Source organism: Priapulus caudatus, unplaced genomic scaffold (assembly GCF_000485595.1).
Source record: "Priapulus caudatus unplaced genomic scaffold, Priapulus_caudatus-5.0.1 Scaffold11, whole genome shotgun sequence".
In the NCBI taxonomy this organism is placed as follows: domain Eukaryota; kingdom Metazoa; phylum Priapulida; class Priapulimorpha; order Priapulimorphida; family Priapulidae; genus Priapulus; species Priapulus caudatus.
Window position 1 is genome coordinate 82,063 of NW_014577072.1, and position 16,013 is coordinate 98,075.

The window sequence follows — 16,013 nt, forward strand, 5'->3', positions numbered from 1 at the left end:
GTGTGTGTGTGTGTGTGTGTGTGTGTGTGTGTGTGTGTGTGTGTGTGTGTGTGTGTGTGTGTGTGTGTGTGTGTGTGTGTGCGGGTGGGTGTGGGTGTGGGGGTGTGCGGGTGGGTTGCAAAATTAAAATATATGCTTAGCTAATAATCGTAAATAACCCTAACGTGATTTTTTTGTCACTTATCCGTGAAAGCCTTGTCTCAGACCCACCCCTATACCACGCTATGGACGTCGATCAAGAGCTGCGCCCGTCGCTCATCATTACACAGTTGAGTCATAAAATTATGCCCCCGATGTGTTTCCTATGGGTTTCCTGGTAGGAATTTGTTCGGCCTTCGGCCCTGCCTCTACAACAACACTAAGCGTGGGTTCGTTTCTCTCCGTTGCCGTGTTTATAGGTGCTCAATCTGTTCTTGGCTCTGCTACTCAGCTCCTTTTCGGGTGATACATTTATCCAGTCGGAGGACACGGAACCTAACAAACTACAAGAGGCGATCGACAGAATCAAGAGGTATATAATATTATATGATATAATATCTGTATGTAATGTATTATACCGGCTGTTATATTAGTGGCCGTTATAATAAAATAAACAATTAGTTTATTTATATATATAAATCATAATATCAAATTCGTATATAAATATGTTATAATGGTTAGTAGTGGTCGTTATAATATAATATTATATTGCTATATAATATAGAATTGGTGTATAATTTGTTATAATGGTCGACAGTGGACGGTATATCATAATGAGTTTTGGGAATACAGTATAATGTAGGTTAGACTTGCATATATTACTTAGGTACAATTATTGATGTGCGATGGATAGAAGGCGTTATTATTATCTATCCAGCCTGTTCTGCTAGCATCTATGACAAATACGACATAGTATTACGCATAGTAGTACTGTGACAATTACGCATATACGCTCTCCTATGATACTATTTGTCATAGGAAGATTCTTCCTATGACAAATATTGTTGCATGTGTTGTGCGCATCATAGGAGTTTAGGAGCGCTATTATGAACGCAAGCAGTGAATTTCAGCTGTAAAGCGGAACAAAGTTGACTCGCCAATATTTGTCATAGGAAGAATCTGTGTATGTGTGTGTGTGTGTACGGATACCATTCAACCAACAGCCTACAAACTATGATCCCACTACCTAAATAGTGTCATAGGAGAGCGTATATGCGTATGTCGTATTTGTCATAGATGCTAGCAGAACAGACTGATTATCTATCTCTCATGGGTTCTCTCACGCATTTCTTAGGTTCGTCGCGTTTACGAAAGCGTGGATGCTACGGTCGATTAAATCCAAGACCAAGCCGAGGTCACACGATCACAAGGTCGCAGCCGTCAAATCTGGTCAGTGTCACCACACACGCACGCACACGCACGTACACGCACGCATGTACAGGCACACACGCACGCCCGCGCGCACACTCACACGCGCGCACACACACACACACACCAACGCGTGTACGCACGCGCGCACGCACACGCATGTACACGCTCCCGAGCACCCACGCCCGCACGCACCCACGCACGCACGCACCCACGCGCGTGCACACAGCTACGGATACCATCCAACCAACAGCCTACAAACTATGATCCCACTATCTATATACCTTACCTTATATGCGACATACCTACCACAGACACTGCCCTGTCGCTAGAGTCGTCATCGTCATCGTCCCTGTCGTCATCGTCATCGTCCCTGTCGTCGTCGTCATCGTCATCGTCCCCGTCGTCGTCGTTGTCAGTCCCGTGTTTAAAGTCCGTTTCGTTTGCCTGATCCCGTATTTCATTCCCGAACGCCGTAGATGTGTGCGCATGCGCGCGCGCGTGCAACTCGTAGCGCGCATGCACACGATGCTCGATCGTCTATCTGTCTTGCCGTTCGACGTTTATTTACGAAGATCGATTATTTACGGATTCGATTATTTATCGACCGTTGTTGTTGTTGTTGTTTTTATTTCGTTTCTTAGATGGCGTCGGATTACGATTTTTTTCTCCATCCCATTACGTTTGTTTTTTTATTCGTAGGTAATCAAGTAGATAGCATAGCTTGCGAGGTTCTAGCCGACGGTGAGGTGCGACTGAAAGCACAAAATAGCAAAGACCGTGATGCGACGAAAGACGACATAGATTGCTTGCCTAACAACGTTAAGAAAGGTGCGCAAGGTGACAACCCAACGCTGGGTGACAACCCTGGGTGACAACCCGTGGTGACAACCCTAACCCTGGGTGACAACCCGTGGTGACAACCCAACCCTGGGCACCGCCATCCCACTCGTCGCTGTGTTCACGCGACAAGCCATCGGCGACGGGCCTTATTTTTCGGCGGGCCTTAGTGGAGGCAGGCCCTATTTACGGCAGGCCCTATTTGCCTTAGTGGAGGCAGGCCCTATTTACGGCAGGCCCTATTTGCCTTAGTGGAGGCAGGCCCTATTTACGGCAGGCCCTATTTGCGGCAGGCCTTAGTGAAGGCGGGCCCTATTCTTCGGCGGGCTTATTTTTCGGTAGGCCTTAGTTGAGGCAGCCCCTATTACGACAGGCGAGTAAATACACTGCCTCGTGCTTGCTGCCCGTTATAGTACGCTAGATCTACCCGTGTAGCCTATCGTAGATACCGGTAGGTAGATCTAGCCTATCGTAGTAGATCTAGCATCTAGCCTATCGTATCTACCGGTACGCTAGATGTTACGCTAGAGTCTTCGCTGTGGAACATAATACTCTAGGTGAAACTATCTATTATATAAGTATGCGTGCATGTCGTCTACATGGGCAAGCTATGCCTGTGTAAATCGTTAAGCTTCAGCCGAGCCGAGGGACTACATAGGTAGAGATATCCGTACGCATTCTGTGGTCGTGGCGTAGTGCAGGTAGATCAACGCAGTGTGTGGTCGTATTTCATACGTGGTTGCTATCGGGATTCCGAAACACAGATACCACGGTATATATGTGTGTGTGTGTGTGTGTGTGTGTGTGTGTGTGTGTGGTGTGTGTGTGTGTGTATGTGTGTGTGTGTGTGTGAGTGTGGCGTGGCGTGCGTGCGTGTGTGTGCGTGCGTGCGTGTGTGTTGGTGTGCGTGTGTGCGTGTGTGCACACGTACGCGTGTGTATATGTGTGAGGGGATTTTAACGGACTGTGGATTCCTAGAAGCAACTCGTGTGCCGTGTTTCTATGCTATTAGAGGTTTTCTAACACGGGCACTCACGCTTTCCCGTGTTTAGTCATGGGTGGTAAGCATATTAGGAAAACTAGTGGAACGCGTGTAAGAGAACGCGTACCGTATCCACACGCATGCGTAAACACTAGCACACACACAGTCACCGGTGATATCTGTCATAAAGTTTGGCATACGCGCACGTGACGATCCGCTAAAAGGGTCGTTAGGGCTCATGTCTGTACCGCACGATTGCTACATAACAAGCACAATGTGACGATGTAATCGTTCGCATGCTCGATGCGATAGATCTGATTGACTTTCAACATTTATTTCACGAATGTATTCGTTTAATGTCGGTAGTTATTTATTTCCGAATCGCCAGCGGAAGGAATGCAGCTGCATATCGTATGTCATACCTTTAATTTGTTATTGCTGTTGTTGTTGTGTCCCGTACATATTTACGCCCCTGCGCTTATAGCGTCTCTCAGTATTTCTCTTTGTAACTACAGAGATAGTATAGCCAAATGTGAGACCAGTGTCTAAACAGCCATGAGGAGTTTGTGTCATATATATACATATATATATATGTGTGTGTGTGTGTGTGTGTGTGTGTGTGTGTGTGTGTGTGTGTGTGTGTGTGTGTGTTTTGTGTGTGTGTGTGTGTGTTGTGTGTGTGCTGTGTGTGTGGCGCGCGCGCGGCGTTGTGTGTTGTGCGTGCGTGTCCGTGCGTGGCGTGCGGCGTGGTGCGTCGCGGTGTAATGTGTGTGTGTGTGTGTTTGTATGTGTCTAGCGTGTACTGTGTGCCAGCCTTCGTGCGTGCGTGCGTGCGTGCGTGTATGTCATGTATGTCTTAGTAAACCCGGCTGTCCGACACTCCCGCTGTCCTAATTCCTACGTGGATATTGCTCAGACCTCGACAGGGGTAAGTTCGCTGTGAATTTGTTTGTCATCAGTTTGTTTGTTGACAATTGGTTTGCTGACAATTGTTGACAATTGGTTTGAGAATTTGTTGACAATGTTGACAATTGTTGACGATTGGTTGAGAATTTTTGACAATTGTTTTCAATGTTTGACCATTGACACTTGGTTTGTTGACAATTGGTAAGGTGTGAACCGTGCACTTGTTGGCAGATCATACGTTACTGTGAATTGTTTCAGAAGGTTGGCCAGCCAACAACGTCAGCGTCACGTGTGTGCAACTGAACGAGAAGAAGACTGTGATAGCATCTCCCAGAGATTACGAAAAGGTAGAATAGGCATCGAGATTACACGGTTTCACGTACTCGCTTCTTCTCTTCCTTTTCCTCTTCCCCATCTTCCTCTTCCTCATCTTTCCCTCTCATTCTTCTTTCTTCTTCTTCTCCTCCTCCTCCTCCTCTTCCTCCTCATCTTCCTTTTCGCTCTCCTCCTTCTCCATCTCTTCTTTTGCTTTCTTCTTCTTCTTCTTATTTTTTTTCCTATTCTTCTTATTCTTCCTCTTCTGCCACTTCTGCTACTACTACTACTACTACTACTACTAATACTACTAATACTAACTACTACTATACTACTGACTACTACTACTACTACTACTACTGACTATACTACTACTACTACTACTACTACTACTACTACTACTACTTACTTATTGATTATTATTTTTATTATTATTATTATTATTATTATTATTATTATTATTATTATTATTATTATTATTATTATTACTATACTACGTCATCATCGCCGTTGTCGTCATCATCATCATCATCATCGTCGTCGTCGTCTCTCTCTCTCGCCCCCGCAGACGCAGAACGGGCAGACTAAGAGCAGTCAGGAGGCGATCGCGTCAATGTCGGACGACATCAAGAGTAACAAGTCGAAGTCGTCGTCTTCGTGCACGTCGCGCGACGAAATGATGGGAAGTGCCGATAAGGAGACGCCCCCAAAGTCTCCAAGCCTCGAGTCGATTGAACGCGGGGAGAAGACGTCCATCGTCGGCTCCCACAAAGAGGAGGGCAACGAAGCGGCCGCCGGGGTAGAGGGGGAGGAGGAGGAGGAGGAGAACAACGAGCCGGAGCCTTGCTTCTCCGTCGCCCTGCACGTCGAGGGTAGGGCCGGTGCGCGCGCGTGTGCAGGTGTTCGTAACTGTTCACCTGTTACATGTACAGGTATAGCTGTCCGTGTGTGCAGGTGTTCGTAACTGGCTTACAGTTAAGTTCACCTGTCACATGTACAGGTATAGCTGTCCGTGTGTGCAGGTGTTCGTACCTGGGTGCGTCTTACAGTTAAGTTCACCTGTCACATGTACAGGTATAGCTGTCCGTGTGTGCAGGTGAAAAATATATATAGAAAATAAAAGATAGAAGATAGATATATGGACTACGTGAAAAGATACAAAAAATATATAAAAAACCGGCAGAATCACATGCAATGCAAAATTCATCAAACTAACCATGGTTCTCTCTCTCTCTCTCTCCCTTCTCTCTCTCTCTCTCTCTCTTCTCTCTCTCCACTCTCATCTCTCTTCTCATCTCTCTCCCTTCCTTCTCTCTCTCTCTCTGTCCTCTTCGCTCTATCTCGTCATCTGTTTCGCTTCCCTCGCTCACACACTATACTGCACACAGGGTCCCTGCTGCGTTCGTCAACAATGGATAGACCGTTCTGCCAGTGGTGGTAGAAATGGCGAACAGCAAGATGAACTGGATGCTGCGTGCACACAATACTTCCGAAACTTCATCATCTTCCTTGTATTATAATCAGCAGGCGCGTCCGGTAAGTATATCAATCTGATTCTGCATCCAACCATTACGTGAATACGGATATATACTATATATTCAAGAGCCGATTAATAGAATATCTATTCGATGACTCTTGACTATTATTACAACTAAATCATTATATCAATTATTATATTTATATATAATATAATATATAATATTATATAGTGTATAAATATACACTAAACCTATATTAAACTGTATACAAAAATATTTATACTATATTAATTATATTATTAAATAATTTCAAATTTATATTTTAATTTAATTACTTGATCGATCAAAATGTACGATTGTCATCCTAAAAAAATACTTAAAAAAAAATTGAAGCTACGGCATTGCTGACTCACAGGTCCGGGTCCCACAATCGTCTGGACCCGCACCCGCCACGTCGCCGCCGCGCTAACTGTGTTCCTCTCGCGCGACATGGCCTGGAGGACGTCTACCTGCACACCGTCCGTGGCTCGTGGACGACAATGATTGTGCGCTGACAAAGCTCTTCACGATCATCTTCGCCGATCGAAATGTTTCGTCAAGTTGTCTCGTTCGCTTCAAGCAAGTAGACTCAGCGGACAGCCCTGTGTTGGCTCGACTTGCACCATTCGTGATCGCGTGAGCGCCACCGACGCGCGATACATCTGGAACGAAGGGGGGATCTCGCACATAGTTACTCCCTGCGCCAGTGGCGCATTGTGGTGATGCTGCGCGTGCGATTGTAAAAAAATTTGTTTGGGGAATTATCTGATAGATTTTCGATGGCCCATATGTTAATGATGTATATGGAAGTATATCCTAAAATGTGGTTCGCATTACGAAATTTTCGCGCTTACAACACTATTTTTCTGGAACGCCTGATTATATTATATACCTATAATTTTTATATATATATATATATATATATATATATATATATTAGTAATATGTGTTATCTCTTTGCATTCTAGATATCATTTGTCAACCTGGCAGCAGAATACATAGAAAGCCTTTCTAACATGAGTGCCTTCCGTTCGATGCGAACACTGCGCGCCCTGCGCCCGCTACGAGCAGTGTCGCGCTGGGAAGGGATGAAGGTAGCGTCCATAGCAACGCTAATTACATTATTATTATAAATGATAAATAATAATAATAAATAAACAAATTAATTAATTAATTAATTAAAAAATAAATAAATAAACAATAACTCGTCTGCTCTGCTCGGCGTCCGTCGTTACCAGATCGTCGTCAACGCGCTGATCGGCGCCATACCATCGATTTCGAACGTCTTCGTCGTCTGCCTCGTCTTCTGGCTAATCTTCTGCATCATGGGCGTGCAGTTCTTCGGCGGAAAGTTCTTCAAATGTATCGACATCGAGGGCATCAAGCTGAGCTACGACATCGTGCAGACGAAAGAGCAGTGTCTGTTGCTGGAGAGCACCATGAATTACACGTGGGTGAACGCGGCCGTCAACTTCGACAACGTCGGCAACGCCTACCTGGCCCTGCTGCAAGTGGTACGTGCTGCTAGGGGTGGGGTGAGGGAAGGCGTGATGGAGGGGTAGGGTGAGGGTGAGGGTGGGGTGAGGGTGGGGTGGGGGAAGGGATGGTGGAGGGGTGGGGTGAGGGTGGGGGTGAGGGTGAAGGAAGAGGTGGTCGAGGGGTGGGGTGAGGGTGAGGGTGAGGTGAGGGTGGGGTGAGGGAAGGGGTGGTGGAGGAGTGGGGGTTCAACGTGTGGGTGCTACACGCGCCTTCATCGCCAGTATTTTTTGAAAATTTGGGAATAAATAGATTATATATAATTATAAATTAAAAAAAAATTAACGCTCTGTTTCCATATTGCATCCGCCCCATACCTCACATAGACAACCACCCGTGTTAATCTTTGCTGCGTGTTGTTTGCAGGCAACGTGGAAAGGCTGGATAACTATCATGTATGACGCCATCGATGCCGTTGGGGTATGTACAGCATGGACACCACAGAGACACCGTGAACGTTTAGCAAACCTCTAACGAAAATCTAATAAAATTTCTAATAAAAATTTAGGGAAAATCCAGTGACACATTAAGGGAAATCTAGTGAAAAACTACTGCAAATCCGCATACATGACGAACTTGTTGAGAAAAGTTGTCATGCGATAAATGCGTTGAGACGGTGTGTGTGTCGACGAGATAAGAGTCAAAAATAAATGACCATTCGATTAAATAACGGCCGCTATAAAACACAATTATTATTGTATAACTTTATTTAATTTTTTAATTTTATTTCCTTTATACCTTTCCTTAGCTATCATGCATACTAATAATATATTCAATCAATTAAATCACATCGTTAGTCATAATTATTATTAATAATAAGTATTGAAAATTAAACCTGTAAAATTAAGTATTAAAAATGAAAACTGTAATTATTTTCGTCGTTATAATTGCTTTTAATTTCATTAATTAATTATCATTCCTCATATAATCGGGCCAGCTGTCGGCAAATTGAGGTTTTTTGTCACAACCGATGTTTACGTTGATTAATTATTACCTGTGCAGCAAGAGGAGCAGCCGAAAGAAGACAACCAGGTGTACATGTATCTGTACTTCGTCATCTTCATCGTGTTCGGTGCTTTCTTCACTCTCAACCTCTTCATCGGTGTCATCATCGACAACTTCAACGCGCAGAAGAGGAAAATGGGTAAAGATTACTTTAATTACCTATAATTCGTGGACCCATTAAGTATTGTTCTTATGGATTATTATCCCATCATTTTATTGATTGATTTACATGATAAAACAACAAATCAAACCCGCATGGAGTAATATATACAGTAGAGCTGTGCCCCGTAGAAGCTGTCCAGGCCTCTTCTTCACGCATGTCCATTATAGTATTGATTGTTTGCGGTTGTGCGTAATGCTATAAAATGAATTTCAAATCATATAAATATAAATAATCGAATCTCTATCATATCTATGTATAACGGTTATATTATTGCTGTGTAACTATTGCGGTTAAATCATCACAGACAATTATAATGTTTATTGAATTCTGACTCTGCTTAAAATTGAAGCAAAGAGGCATTACGATTAACTAAAATAAAGGCGAGAAACAGCGGGATACACCATAATAATTATATATATCAATCCAGAAATGTGCCTGTAAAAAGTCCAGTAGGCATTTTTAAGGAAAAATAACTTTTTCTAGAGTGGTTTTTCATGCTGAATACGAATAATTTGTTTGGACATCTCGATTTTGCCTAATCAGGTAAGAAATCAAGGTCAAATGTCAATAATTAGGTCATATACTATATTTGACCAAAAATGTACATAATCATGTGCTCTAATAGAATAATGAACAATTTTTTTTAAACTACTTACCACTAGGGTATGGTAAGCAATTGAATTTGACAATTTAATAGAAAATGTTAAGAAGATTTATTACAAAATAGCTCATATCTCCTTTATTACTCAACATTCAACAAAATCATCACAAGCTCACGGATACATTTCTGTGACCATTAACTTTGCTGGAATTAACACTATATACTGTTTCCAACACGTCTTGGACCATTTCGAATGTAAATTTGATGTCTTGTGAAAAAAAAACAATGCGTACAAGCGAACAATGCGAATGGAACAACGAGTGCATACACAACATGCACACAACCCTGCCATTACCCTGCAAGGAATGGAGTCTATTGCTGAATTCTAGTGTCTTGTTGCTGCTTTCAATGCAACCATGGACCCATTATTGCTGCTCTCAATGCAACCATGGACCTAGTTGTCAACCTGAAGCGTGCCCTTAATGTTTCCCTTCATCAGTGCATAATTTGTCAAGAGGCAAAGAATGACGATGTGTTTACTGCAGCCCCGCAAAACCTGGAAACTCTGAAGAATGCAACTCACTTACGAAAGAAGTTTCGGGATGTCAAATATAATAGAATCTGTTGTTCAGTCTAGGGTTCTCAGCATAGGCCAAGATATAGTGTTCAATGTATCTGGGAAAAGGAAAACTTCCCCGAAACATGTAGGTCTTGGCCTTACACTGCATTAAGCTACCAGATCAAAATCACTTGTAGAAATGTTTTATAATGCTGGGAATATTGCTAGCTATAGAGACATACTACGTGTTGACACTGCTTTAGCTGAGGTAACATTGAATAGTATGGACCAGGAAACGGGGTCAGTTGTTTCCCCCAACTTGGTAGCTGGTGTATTCACCCACTTTTCAGCAGATAACATAGATATCAATGATTTCACCTTGGATGGAAAAAACACTTTCCACTAACACAAGTTGTAGCATGGCAAAGGGGACCTGTCGGGGGGGGGGCTTGCTCTTGATAGCGTTTTGGCAGACATTAGGCCATCTGATAAAGTCACACTTGAAGTACCCAATGCATTGGAGACAATTATTCCTGTCAACTTCCCCAGAGGCTCAACAGAACCAAAAATGACAAATGTGAATGCAGATATGTTTAAGAAGCCCAGTGTTGATGTACCCAAATCAAAGGCATCAGCAGCAGACCTAGCCTTCTTATTGGTGCACCAAAACCAGGAACCCAAGCCATCCTGGACCGCATTCAGTAAAAGGCACAGTAAAATAAATCCTCCAAAAACCATCGTTGGGTACATGCTAATCATTCAGGCACCTGCTCATGAATTGTCAACATTGAATACTGTGGTCAGAAGAGTTATTAATGTTGCGGAATCACTTGACCAAACGCGTCCTAACACTGGATCAGGCACTCTTCGATCCCTGGCCTTATGAAACTTAAATGGAAGGTTCCTGAGTATCAAATGTTGATACCAAGGCCAGGTGGTACCAGGCCAACTTCCTGAAGGTATTAGGGCAACGCATGACTGACTCTGGATTGGTCCAAGTATGGGTGAAAAGTGGGTTACTTGGGATAAATTCTGCCGAAAAAGTGATGGATGGCACATCCTATGCGAAAGGGATCCGTGCTCACAAACTCACAGTGCAAGCTCTCTGGCAAATCTTGCATTCTATGTTTGTCTCGTATCTGGATGACAAGATCCTAATTTGAATGAACTGATAGGTGCAGTGGCGAACCCAAGTAATCAGTATGACTACGAAGCATTAATCTCGGTAGTCGCATCATCTCGATTTCAGAACAGTCTAGCAGCATTTGTCGACAGCAGACAAGTCAGTCACAATTTCGAATTCTGGTGGAAGTATATCGAGATGGTAAACATCCTACTTAGGTTCATGAGAGCTCAGAGAGACGGCTTATGGGAACTTTACCTTAGTGCCTTCCGGGACATGCTACCATACTTTTATCGATATGACCACACCAACTACGCTCGATGGGGATGTGTGTATCTTGAAGAAATGAGAAACCTCCCAAAAGTTGTGGAAGAAAAGTTCCTGAAGGGAAATTTTGTTGTGAATGGTCAGGCAGGAAGTTCAACCAGGTCGAACCTGACCATAGCCAGGAGTGGTTAAATGGAACTGAGAAACGAGGTGGTGGTATTGTGGGTATCACCAAGACGAACACTGCCTTGACGAGATGGACCCTTTCATTCAATTTCAGGGCGCAAATATCGACACAAACGCGGCACATGTTTAATGTCGGGAACAACGCAATCATCCACAACATTTTGAAGCAACACCAGCCAAAACCAAGAGGGACAATTCAGATGAAAGCAATATCTTGAAGGTACTGCGACAGTTGATATTCACACCAGCTGATGGTCCCAGTAAATCCCTTCATAGCATTGCAACCAACGACGCCGCAACCCCTGAAATCCAAGAGAACTTGCATTGCGTGGAGGTGCTTGGACAGTCAAAGTTGGACACCTGTGTTGAAGAAAGGCTGGTGAATTCTACTGTCAAATTCAGAGATCGATTGCAGAAATCCAATCCACTGACATTCAAATCACTATATGAAGTGAGCAATAGTGACGTGAAGGGAAAGGTAACTACCCTTAAGGCGGATAGGACAATACTGCAGCGACTCATCACAGCTTTCCAAGCAGGCCGAAAAGTAGACCTACAAAAGGTACTACAGCACGAGTTGATGAAGATCCCGATAAGTATTGCCAATAATGACGGTAGTCTGAGAACTGGTTCAAAATCTATCCTTGCAGATGTCATCACCAAAGATGTTGTTTGTCCATCGAAGATTAACGTTGACCCGTCCAATTCTTGCCTAGTCATTGATGGCCAAGCTGTAGTTGTTGCACTAGGGAAGCCTGCTGAAGCAAAGACCTTTGGAGATCTGGCTGATGTATTTGTTGAAAATGTACTTGTTTCTGGGAGATTCTTCAAAAGAATAGATGGGACCTTTGATCACTACGTTGACAACTCCATGAAAAGTGGAACACGTAAAAACAGAGCAAAGGTTCCAAAGATTGTGCGGGTCAAGTGGGGGGGGGGTATGTCTAGAACTTCACATTACTGACAAATGAATCACACTTTAGAATAGATACGTGTAACTTAGCCAAAAAAACTAGACACGCGTGTTCAACGGTACCTGTATATTTTGTACATAGGTCAAAAGTTGACCTAGTTTTGACCCTTTTTGATGCCCACCAAATGTAGTACTTAAACTGAAGACATCACATCTACATTCGAAACGGTCCAAAAGGTGTTGGAAACAGTATCTACTGTTAATCCCAGCAAAGTTAATGGCCACAGAAATGTATCCGTGAGCTTGTGATGATTTTGTGGAATGTTGAGTAATAAAGGAGATATGAGCTATTTTGTGATAAATCTTCTTAACATTTTCTATTAAATTGTCAAATTCAATTGCTTACCATACCCTATTGGTGAGTAGTTAAAAAAATTCATTATTCCGTTAGAGTACATGATTACGTACATTTTTGGTCAAATATAGTATATGACCTAATTATTGACTTTTGACCTTGATTTCTGACTTAATTAGGCAAAATATATGTCCAAACAAATTATTCGTATTCAGCATGAATAACCATTCTAGAAAAAGTTATTTGGCCTTTTTTCCTCAAAAAATGCCTACTAGACTTTCTTATCCTGAAATATGAACCAGCCTATAAAAAACGACAAAACGAAAAGTTTCAAGGTAGTCAGGTCAGCGAGCCTACATCTTCAATAGATTAGAATTATATTGAATTATTATTAAATTATTTAATTATATTTGAATTATTTAATTATTAAATAGATTAGATTTATAGATTAGAATCTATAAGAGCACACGCGTAATATCACCGTCATTGTTGTCAGAAGGTTGATATTAGAGGGGTATATCACCGAGTTTACATTCTCTTCCTTCAGGTGGAAATCTGGAGCTGTTCATGACTGAAGATCAGAAGAAATACTACAAGGCTATGAAGAAACTAGGATCAAAGAAGCCGGGCAAGCCGATCCCGCGGCCAAAGGTCTGTCTGTGACGCGATCTGTCCGTGACGCGATCTGTCCGTGACGCGATCTGTCCGTGACACGATCTGTCCGTGACGCGGTCTGTCTGTAACGCGATCTGTCATCTGTCCGTGACACGATCTGTCCGTGACGCGGTCTGTCTGTAACGCGATCTGTCCGTGACGCGATCTGTCCGTGACGCGATCTGTCCGTGACACGGTCTGTCCGTAAGGCGATCTGTCCATGACGCGATCTGTCCGTGACGCGATCTGTCCATGACGCGATCTGTCCATGACGCGATCTGTCCGTGACGCGATCTGTCCATGACGCGATCTGTCCATGACGCGATCTGTCCGTGACGCGATTTGTCTTTGACGCGGTCTGTCCGTGACGCAATCTGCGTCAGAATCGAAGATGAAGAATTAACAGTGCAAAAATTACAATATTTACACAACTAGTTATGCCATTTATTTCACCTATAGATTTTTGATTTTATCTGTGAGCTTCATACTGTATGATGAGATGGGGCGTTACGATGAGTGCGTGTGTACGTGCTTGTGTTGGTGGGTCTGTGTGTGCGTGTTGGTGCGTGCATGTTTGCGTGCGTGTCGGCGTGCGTGCGGGCGGACGTCCATGAATGCGTGTGTACTTGCGTTGTCTGGGTGCGCGTGTGTTGGTGCGTGCGTGCGTGCATTTTTGCGCGCGTGCCGGCGTGCGTAGATGGTTGCGTGCGTGCGGGCGGCTGTCCGTTCGTGCGAACGGGCGTACGTAACCTATTCTAATCGAATCGAATCGAATCGAATCTCTTTTGCCGCCCGCAGATGAAGATCCAAGCGCTCGTCTTCGACCTGACGACCAATCAAAAGTTCGACATCTTCATCATGTCCGTCATCTGCCTGAACATGATTGCGATGTGCATCGAGCACTACGGACAGACGAAGACCGTCGAACACGTCCTCTTCAACGTCAACCTAACCTTCATCGGTATCTTCACGTTCGAATGCGTGCTGAAGCTGATCGGTCTGCGATGGCACTACTTCAAACAGCCGTGGAACGTGTTCGACTTCGTCGTAGTCGTGATGTCAATCGCCGGTGAGTGCGTGGCCGCCATCTTTGGTCTAGCAATCGATCTTCCTTTCACTTCAGGTCTCCTCCGGTTGCTTCCTCTCCTTCCTGTACTGTCCTAGTTTAACAACCGACCTTCTTTTCACCGCAGGTCTCCTCCTAGCGGACCTCATCGAGAAGTACTTCGTATCGCCGACGCTTCTGAGAGTCGTGCGCGTCGCCCGCGTTGGCCGCATCCTGCGTCTCATCAAGGGCGCGCAGGGAATCCGCACGCTGTTGTTCGCGCTTGCCGTATCCCTGCCGGCTCTCTTCAACATCGCCATGCTGCTCTTCCTCATCATGTTTATCTTCAGCACGTTCGGCATGGGCTTCTTCGCCTTCACGAAGCCGATGTACGGACTCGACGACGTGCTGAACTTCCAGACGTTCGCGCAGGCGATGGTCGTCCTGTTCCAAATATCGACGTCGGGCGGCTGGGACGGCGTGCTCGCAGCGCTATCTATCGGCGAGCCCGACTGCGATCCGAAGGCGCCGCCGAATGAGAAAACGTACGGCAACTGCGGGAATCCGGGCGTCGCCGTGCTGTTCCTCGTCACCTATCTAGTCATCACGTTCCTCATCGTCATCAACATGTACATCGCTGTGATACTCGAAAACTTCTCGCAGGCGCAGGAGGACGTGCAGGAGGGCCTCACCGACGACGACTTCGACGTCTACTACGAGATCTGGGAGAAGTTCGACGTGAAGGGCTCCAACTACATCCCCGTGACGATGGTCAGCGACCTTGTCGACGCGCTAGAGGACCCGCTGCGGATTCCAAAGCCAAACATCATCAGTCTGGTGACGATGAACATCGCCATCTGCAGCGGCGACCGCGTGCACTGCGTCGACATACTCGACGCGCTGACGAAGAACTTCCTCGGAACGACGGGCGACCTCGGCTCGATCGGCGGCGACGACACCGACATGCTGGCGAAGCGCGGCGAGGACTACGACCCGGTGTCGACGCTGCTGGAGCGACAGCAGCAGATCGTCGCCGCGCGCACCATACAGAGGGCGTGGCGCACCTTCCAGCAGCGACGCAACAGCGGCTGGGTGCCGCCGCCAATGCCCTCCTCCCGACGCCCCTCTGCAGCGTCCGTGCTGCTGCCGAAGAGCTCCAGTGCGCAGAGCGTCGGCGCCGCGTCTCAGAGGAGCCGCGGCAGCGCGCGCTCGGCGCTCTCCGGGTCGAGGCGGCGTCCGAGCGCGTCCGGTTCTAGTTCCAGACACAGCGTGTCGAGCGGTCAGAATCCGCCGCTCGGCGAAGCGGCGCTGCCGTCGCCGCTTGATGAAGTCACCGTTACCTTGACGACGCCCAGCGACGATAAGACGTAGATGCGCGCGACGTCCCACATGCTAGAAATAAATCCGACTGCCACGCGCTCTGGCGGGTGACAATTATTGCAATCCGTGCAGAGCAGATGAGACTGCAAACCGGTCCGATAGATGGCGCTGTGCGGAGCAGCAGTCGGCCCGGTGCCGGCGACGTGCGTGAAACGCTTTCGCCACCTAGCAGCGAGAGCGGTCCGGCGACAGTACCCAGCTAGAGGGCGCGGGGCGCGTGCATCGTCAACTCGACGCACGAGAGTCCGCGTGGAATCAGGCTAGAACCAGCGAGACGGCGCATGCGCAGGAGAGACTGTGTGGCGGAGTTCGATCAGCG

At 45.6% G+C, this 16,013-nt stretch overlaps 1 protein-coding gene across 1 annotated transcript in view; it reads left to right on the plus strand.

Moving 5' to 3' along the window:
* LOC106807281 (sodium channel protein para-like) overlaps positions 1-15,685 on the plus strand; it is a 59,951-nt gene extending 44,266 nt beyond the window's left edge. The window contains 14 exon segments of the mRNA XM_014809582.1: positions 399-511; positions 1,274-1,368; positions 2,050-2,178; positions 4,086-4,097; positions 4,334-4,422; positions 4,959-5,262; positions 6,284-6,393; positions 6,876-7,001; positions 7,146-7,421; positions 7,810-7,863; positions 8,446-8,587; positions 13,163-13,266; positions 14,068-14,338; positions 14,463-15,685. Of these exon segments, the coding sequence (XP_014665068.1) occupies positions 399-511; positions 1,274-1,368; positions 2,050-2,178; positions 4,086-4,097; positions 4,334-4,422; positions 4,959-5,262; positions 6,284-6,393; positions 6,876-7,001; positions 7,146-7,421; positions 7,810-7,863; positions 8,446-8,587; positions 13,163-13,266; positions 14,068-14,338; positions 14,463-15,685 (3,048 nt within the window).
* The last annotated feature ends 328 nt before the right edge of the window (positions 15,686-16,013 follow it).